Below are 8,735 nucleotides of genomic sequence, written 5' to 3' on the forward strand. Positions count from 1 at the left end.
TATATTATATTATGGATGTTCATTTAGTACTCCGTTGTAAATAAGCTTCCTGAAGAAGCTTATCCATATGAGATTTCGCCGTAAATATAGTTATCTATTTAGTACTCTATTGGAAATAAGCTTCCTGAAGAAGCTTATCATTTCGATACTCCGTTATGGATAAATATTACCCTAGGCAGAAGATTATCTATATCTAGTACAGTAACTTACAAGCAACTTACAAGAAGCTTACACAGTAGCTTGTGTAGCAGCTTACACAGCCGCTTACAATAGCAGCTTACACAGCATCTTTCTTTCTTCTATAAATAGAGGAGATTTCATTCAGTACGTGAATTTGAAATTGAATAATAAATCTCTCTCTTATCTTCGGTTTCTTTACTTTAAAGTTTTTATTTTATAACATATATGATATATCACTCCTAGTATGATAATATCTTAAAGAAAATTAGACTTTACAGTTAAACTTTAACCAAGTGCACAAACCGAACCCCAAATGCATCATAAACATAACAGACTACTGACTAGGATTCTGCAGCAAAATTATATATCCTTCAATTTTCAGAAACAAATTTATATCACAACAAATATAATTGAATAACAAGGTCAGGGTCTAGGCCTCTCTTCAGAAAATCTTGGAAGCTGAACCAGGGAGTTTACCCGAGTGACACCTTCTAATCCTGACCAGTTCTGATCTTCAGTTGCCACGGTTTCTTGATTTGCGTCTGCTTCTGCTATAATTCGTTTGTACGCGCTGTTCTCTTCAGCTGATCTGACAGTAAAGTTTCTCTGCAGAGATGGCTCGGAATTCTGTCCATCGTCTGATTCCACAGCATTACCAGAATGGTTGCTCTGTAGTGTGGCAGAAGAGAAACACTGATCCTCGTTATCGGATTCAATGTCCATTTTCCCGTCCAAGAATAGACAAACAACTGCACAATCATCCATCTTTGATGTTGGATATTTGGTTTTCCATTCGCGTGCAGCTGAGTCAACCAGGATTCTGGCAGCTGATGCTCGTGTAGGAGCTGATGACACTATCTCAACCACTTCCTCATTACTCAAGACGTCCCAAACCTGCAGCCATATAAATCTTCAACTCAGAAACAGTAAATGAGGCCAAAACCTCAGATTTTTAAGTATCGCATAGTACTTTAATGCATTTTTCTAAGCGCTAGCCTTTGCCAAGGAACTCTTTTTAATTGGTTCACCAGTTCTAGAATGGACCAGATACAGGATCACAGCTTGGTGCTTTGGATCTGAAATACTCTCGAAGTCCATAAAAGAGAGTTCAGGTTCATCTTTAATGCCAAAGAACCCCTTTGCATCTCACGACCTTTTTGGCTAAAGATTCAGTGGAAAGTATACTTTGTTTTTTGGTCAAAGTGAATAATCTTTCTTTTTTTCGGGCATAAAATTTTGTTCTTCAAGTTTGACTTTCCCAACTTGTGTTGTGATACAAATTTATAGATCTTTTTGAGCTGTGAAAGAAACAGAACTTACTCTTATTCTATTGAATGGTCTAAGATCCTAACTTCCAAGAATTTTGTATTTTGATGCTCTGAATATTTTGGATGTTACAACTTTTTTGTGTTATTTTGTGATTCATTTGATCTTGATGTGTTTTGCATAATTTGTACAGAAAGAGCTAACTCGCACCAGCTCTGATTCTTCTTCAAGCTGTCAATGTTCTGACAATCGGAGTCTGGACTTACACTAATTAGGTACAAAAATGACTATGGAACCAACTGTTAAAGTGGTTCTTCGTTCAATTGCTTTGGATCTGAAATACTCTCGAAGTCCATAAAAGAGATTTCAGGTTCATCTTTAATGAAAAGCCCCCGAGAGAAGCACTATTACCAGAATCAGGAAAACCATTTTAGAACTCTCATTGAGTACGATATTCATTAGGTTATCCAATGGAAAAGCTATGTCCCTTTCATCACTCATCAGAACTCCGCATTGACAGGTATAAAAGAAATTAGCATAATCATGTCATTAGCAATTAAGGAAATAAAGGGATCTTTATAGTTTCAGGATGGGAAAATCATGCCCAAAAAGATTATTGTCTGGAGATTTATTTCAGGAGATAGAATTCCAAGATTGAGATGGAAACAGAATCAACCATTTCGTGGAAAAGGAAGTATATAGAAATTCAACAAGCTCACCTTTAGTACTGTGAAGGATTTAACTAAAGATTCTTAATATATGATGCAATTCAAAAGCTCCTTGCCTCCAGCAACAGGAGAAGTCTTTTATTTAGAATAAACTCTACAGCTGTCAAATATCCCCAACAATAATACTAGCAGTTAAGCTAAGTGCACTCTTTACGGAGTCTTGGCAAGGCAGATGCTAAAACTAATCACAGGTCCTTCTGCCAATCGGGCTGAATGTTAGTACCTCTTGCAAAATCTATCAGACTTTAAGGACCAGTTTCTCCCCTTTCTTCCCCCAAACCAGAAAGCCTCATAATAGACCGCCTATCGAAACAGGATAAGCTAATTCCTTTCAAAGTACACAGGTGACTGTTACCTAAGAGGAGTCTAGACACATTTAATTAAAGAAAATCAGACTCCTTTCCTCTTAAGACAAGATATGAACGTCTGTCCAACCAGTGTATTCACATACAACCTAAATGCTTCTTTCTTCCTCCAAAATGAGAAAGGTATTTACTAGCCAACCTAATGAACAGTGACCTAATAGCTTTATACCATACTAACAAAAGAAAGCCACTTCACAACGAATCATAAAATTCAGAAGAATGGCAACTGAATGTGTTAGCAACATTGGTAATAGTATGCTGAGAACTTAAACTCTGAATGCCCAACTGACAGAGGAAGTTCAATAGGCTAGATTATATATGTTGAATCATCTTTTCCATTTGGTTGCGCACTTTTAGGAGATGAATTGTCACCATTATATTCACAGTTACCTCATTTCTCCAGATCATTAAATGTTGCCCATTTTAAACAAGTCAAAAATATACACAAAGGTTGTCACAATCACCAAAATACAACTACTGCAAATAACAAGGTAGATGGTTAAAGAAATCTTATAGAATTTAATAAAACTTGACATGCTTAATTTGAGTTTGAATTAAACTACTTCGACAAAATGATATCTAGGTTAGCAAACTATATAAAATTTTCGAGACAGTTACATACCCCATCAGATGCTAGAACAATGAACTTGTCCCTTTCGGTAAGAATATGGTGAGAAAACTCTGGAACAGAAATCACACCATATTCCTTCAAGCAGAAATCCCCAAATGCCCGAGCCATTGCTAAACCAGGGGCATCGTCAAATGGCAGCCACACTCTCTGCACCTCAGGCTCATCTTGCAATGCAAAAACCCGACCTTTACATCGTTTTATCCTCTCAGCTTCCTCTGGCACAAAGAACACTATATCAACAAAGAGAATCCAGAAAGAGATCACATACCATAAAAGATTGGCTATAATATAGACATACTTGGTAAATCGGGCTTCAGATCAACAGTCAATTGAACTGCTATCATTGAATCATTATTGTCCTTTGATGCCAAGATTGCCCGAGAATCACCAATATAGCCCATAAAAAGATTTGAACCCTTTTGAAACAAAATATTAATAACAAGCTTAGAAGAAAAGAGAATGAAAGAAATTCCATGGACAATCATAACCAAATGCAACTGGTTACCTGTTTCACCAAAGTAACAGACGTGCTCCCACTGCAAAAGCAATCTAAATTAGGGTGGGACCTTAGTTCTTTATCCATGGCCTTGTATGATTTAAGGAAAGCTTCTCTCCACAAGTTATCCACTTTATCCTCCATCTCTCCATCCTTGTCAGGATCCACCACATCCAACTTTGGATTACCATTGCAGCAATTCGCAGTAGCACCATTACGTTTCGAGTCAAATGATTGCAAAAATGATGATAGCTTCAACGGCAGTGCATCCCTTACTTTGCGAGCAACAAGATGGCCATGTGGACCATGGCCATCAAATACCCCACAAAAGGTCACATCTTCAGCCATGAAATCCTACAAAAAATAAACATAAATCTAACATCACTCATTAGAAAGACACAAGAGTAGTTCTAGACAAGCAAGCAGGACTTACTTCCCACACAATCATGGCGTCCTGGTTTATGCCTTTCCGTCCCTGTTGAGTAAATATGCAAGAAGTCCGGCTCTTTCCATTTTTGAATATCCGATTAGGTATTGAAGACAAATGTTGCAATGTGGTGACAGGATCAGAAAAAGTTCTTCTAATCCTCTTTCGAGTAAACATCCTTATTCCCAAACATTCAGGGGAAACTCTTTCTCCGTTGCTCCTGCTACTACAACTACTCCGACTACTGGTAGAGACACAACCCCCCATTTACTCAGACCCACAAACAGACCATCTGATCCACAACTAAAGAAATTTTCTGGATCTCACCAGGTTCACGGATCAGATTGTATCACCTAAGCAAAAAACTGTCAAACTCGCAAGCATCCAATGCAGCAAACAGCGATTCCACCTTATGCAGAAAACAATGTTCTATTTTATCTTGGTCAAAGTATTGCCACTTAACAAGGCGTGAACTGATAAACGCACAGCTAAACAACAGAAGAAGAGATTAATTAATGTAATAGTTTATTCAATAGTAGTACATAACAAGATGGATATGGCTGCAAATATGGTAACTAGACTAAACCAACCAACACATAGATTAAAAGATTTTGCATGTGAATCGATGAATATACTAATATAAACATCAAGCTGTCTTAAGCTTTCGTCATTCAAAGGGAATCTCAACTTATACAAATCAAATTTGAGAGATTTTATGCACCCTTAATCCTCAAATAAACAAATAAAACTAAGAAGAAAGAAAAACAGGATATTCTGGGAAACATAATAAAAAACATACATTAACAGGAAACGAGGTAGCATTAATAGTTGTCAAAGCTTGATTTATTACCCAGAAATCTTTTAATCTGTCACCATGTTCCCAAAATCAGAACTTATCCACAAAAGCTTTAGCTTTGGTAATAAGTAAAGAAAAGATATTTATCAGAATCCAAATTCCAAAATTGTTATTTTTTAGAGATCTTATAGAGAGAGAGGGGGGGGGGATAAGAGAAGTAAAGTTTTAATGGGTGGATTTGTAGCATACATATACTGAAAAAGAAAACAAAGAAGAAAGATTCTAAAGAAACCTGAAAAAGAAAAGTTACTGCACACAAATGTCAAAAAAGTTTCAACCTTTCACACAAATGTCAAATTTTCAGTCTTTTCCAGTTCTGATAAAATTCGAATTTTCGCACTACATAGTGGAGCAGACACGATAAAGTAAAAGAGTTTGAACAAAGTGGTAGATTTGTCGACATAAAATCTTTTTACGTAATCCCAAAAGCAAAACAGCATTAGATCAACGCATTATCACTTGGAAAAGTAAGAAAAAATAATTCAAAGGAGAATTTAAGTTTGAAAGTGAAGAAATGTATTAAAAAAGAAACATTAAACCTTTTTTCATGCCATTAAAACCCAAGTGTTAGAAATTACCAAGAACATGAAATGTAAATTGTGGGAAAGTAGTAAACAGAGAAAATGAAGGCTAAAACAAGTGACTTTATTGAAAAAGATCAGATTTTTGAGCATTTCAAAAGCCAAAGAGATGTACAAATAGAGAGCTGGTTAAATTGGTACCTTCAACTTAGTTTACTGATATTCAAGTATTGTGAGAGATGGGATCAAGAATGTGCCATGGCCTTACAAGTGAAGAGTAATCTCCTGTCAAAATTGTACTATCTTTTTCAGAAAGAGAAAAGGAGAAGTGGAGAGGGAGAAGTATGGGAATAGATAGGAGTTGGCACCAATTAATTGCAAAAGCATGAAAAAGGAAACAGTGAAGAGAAAAGGGGTGGAGCTATTTGGGAAGAAAAGGTTGCAAGGAAATTCTGAGCGTGTATTAGGCTGTATATAACTACTAGAGTTCGGTAGATAGGCTGTTTTTATTACACACGCCCAAACCAAATGATGAAGTTTGAGATGTCTTTTTTTTTGGGGGGGTAGCAAACCAAAAATATTTATTTATATTAAAAGCTATACTTACTTAGTACAGTCATACCCCTCCGTTTCAATTTATGTGAACTCATTTGACTGGGCACGGAGTTTAAGAAAAAAAGAGAAGACTTTTGATCTTGTGGTGTAAAATGAGGCACACATATTTTGTGTGGTTATAAATTATTGTGTAAAGGTAAATTGTTTCCAAATAAAGAAAGATATCATTCTTTTTGGCACGAACTAAAAAAGAAATAGATTCACATAAATTGAAACGGAGTGAGTACCACTTAGGACACTTTGATTTCCTAAAGCTTGCTAATATATTGCAAGCATCATGAGCTAGCTACTTAACAAAAATATATTATTGTTCTTGTTCATTCCTTACAAAAGATTCAACAAAAGTAGGAGGTAGTATAAAAAAAATTCCTTTTGTTTGAGCATTTGCCGCCTTAGCCAGTTGATGTGCCACATTATCCCTTGCCTGAATACGTGTCGGAGGAGCACTACCTTCTCATGGTACATTAACAACCTGCATTCATTAACAAGATCATCATATAGTCTATTGTCGTGTTGTATAAATTTAATTACCTCTGTGCAATCTGTTTTTACTTCCAACGGAAACATTCCCCATTCATGAGCTGTTTGAAGTCCTTCAAGCAGTGCCTTAATTTCTGCATCTAATGGTCCTTTTGCATATATAGATTTTGTAAAGCCAACTACCCAACTTCCTTTTGTATTACGGAATACACCTCCCAGGCCACTCCTTTGATAGCCGTCTTTAAAACTAACATCAATATTTAATTTAAACCAGCCCTTAGGAGGTTTCTGCCATTTTACTTAATAGGATTTTTCTTTAGAGGGACAAAGCTATTTTAAGTAAGAAGGGCGAATTCGATAGCCTTTTGAATAATGAGATTTATGTTAATGGGTTTGCTTGTGTTGTTTTGGTTATTAGTATTTCTTTTTATCCATATATGCCAAAGGGCAAATGGAAAGAAAGAATTCTACCTAATATACTTACTTCTTAATGAGCAATCAAAATTTTTTAGTTGGAGAAGTCAGTGATCACCTATTGGATTATAGAAATTTGACCATCTCATATTATCCCAAATAAATTTGGTGGCTTTACGGTGAAAGAAAATATGAGTGATGGTTTATTTTTCTCTTGAATCGCAAATAGGGCATAAGGGATCTATATTAATACCTATATGAGCTAGGTATTTTCTGTGAGGGATTCTATTATGAAGGCATTGCCATAAGAAGAACTTTATCTTGTTTGGACAACGTAAATTCCAAATCCAATTATAATCCAAATGTCTACTCAATGGAGATTCAATTAGGTTGTAGCAAGTCTTAGTAGTGAAGAACTCTTTAATAGTTAATGGCCATATAGGAACATCCCTTGTTTGACCCTTAAATCGAATTCTAAATGTCAGTTGTACGCTTATTTCTTTAAGGATTCAAGTTATATGATGTAAATATTTTCTCAATTACATTATTAATTAATATTTATTAAAGTACAAAACTTTATACATATATTTACCTTATAAATATTTTTATATTATTCTTGCTTAAAACTTAAAACCTTTTAAAAATACTTGAGGTAACACCTGTTTCTTTGAAATTTTGCAAGAAGTAAATTACACGATTTAACTTCTAAGTAAAACTCTTTTACCAAAAATATATATGGAGCATATAAGTAAGAAAATTAGTGTATATTACTTTACCCAATGAAAACTTTCGAAATTTATTTTAAGTTATAAATGTCACGACCCAAAATCCATTAAAGATTGTGATGACGTCGGACATTACTGTCAGGCAAACCAACACCAAATAATTAGTTAAGTCTCATTTTAATATTTCTGAAATCATAAATTTCCTTCAATTTAACCGGTAAAAGATGAACTTTACAAAATAATAATAACGTTTTCCACATTCGATAATAAGTATCTCATAATCATCCTAGAACCCACTGTCACGAGTGCATGAGCATTTACTAAGGAATAAAATAAAATACAATAGCTATTTTGAATATAAATTTGGGCTGAAAAGAAAATACCAATACTCTAAAAGAGACTCTGTTGGCTGCGGATCGCACATAAGATGCAGCTCGCATAAGTCTCCGTGTCAACCACGCCGATGCGTCCACAAAGCCGCTAAATGTATATATGCATGTACAACAAAATGTACATCAAGTGTAATATGAGTACGAAAACAACGCGTATCCAGTAAGTATCCAGTCTAACCTCGAAGAAGCAGTGACGAGGGGTCGACTCCGACATTTCAACAATAGGCGAAATGGTCTCGTGGCTACTTAAACTTGTACCGGATTTTAAAGCCGATACACGAACTTACATCGTTCCTATTTGAACACTCAAACTCACGTATCCGGTAACTAATAAATCTATTTGACTGTTGACCATACACATGTGATAGTGACAGAGATGATGTGGACAAGGTGTGTGCAAGTCACGAAAATTACGTGCGTAATTACAATAGTTTTGATTTAAAAAATCTAAAACCAGAAAAAAAAATACAAATTAAAAAGAAAGAAAATAAACCAGACCCACTTCCCCAGTCCCCGCACAATTCCCTTCACCCCCTGTGTTCTTTCTAATCCTAAACCCTTTCCAATTCCAAATATTAATTCCCAGAGCTTCATCCACCTCTTCAATATCCCCGTATCCCATCTTCTCACATATTCTCT

At 35.4% G+C, this 8,735-nt stretch overlaps 1 protein-coding gene across 3 annotated transcripts; it reads right to left on the reverse strand.

The window, feature by feature from the left end:
* Positions 1-474: 474 nt before the first annotated feature.
* Positions 475-5,913, reverse strand: LOC104226028 (probable protein phosphatase 2C 52). Of its 3 annotated transcripts, none has more exons than XM_070150660.1 (6): positions 5,672-5,913; positions 4,100-4,446; positions 3,676-4,020; positions 3,469-3,586; positions 3,162-3,385; positions 475-1,074 (listed from the first exon to the last, which is right to left on the reverse strand). In XM_070150660.1, the coding sequence occupies exons 2-6, from the start codon at positions 4,358-4,360 to the stop codon at positions 604-606; spliced, it is 1,419 nt and encodes a 472-aa protein (XP_070006761.1). In that variant the 5' UTR covers positions 4,361-4,446; positions 5,672-5,913; the 3' UTR covers positions 475-603. The 3 variants fall into 3 exon arrangements, with proteins under 3 accessions (XP_070006761.1, XP_009776219.1, XP_070006762.1); XM_009777917.2 differs by having other exon boundaries at positions 4,100-4,581; XM_070150661.1 differs by lacking the exon at positions 5,672-5,913 and adding an exon at positions 4,944-4,980.
* Positions 5,914-8,735: the final 2,822 nt, after the last annotated feature.

Source organism: Nicotiana sylvestris, chromosome 7 (genome assembly GCF_000393655.2).
Source record: "Nicotiana sylvestris chromosome 7, ASM39365v2, whole genome shotgun sequence".
NCBI lineage: Eukaryota > Viridiplantae > Streptophyta > Magnoliopsida > Solanales > Solanaceae > Nicotiana > Nicotiana sylvestris.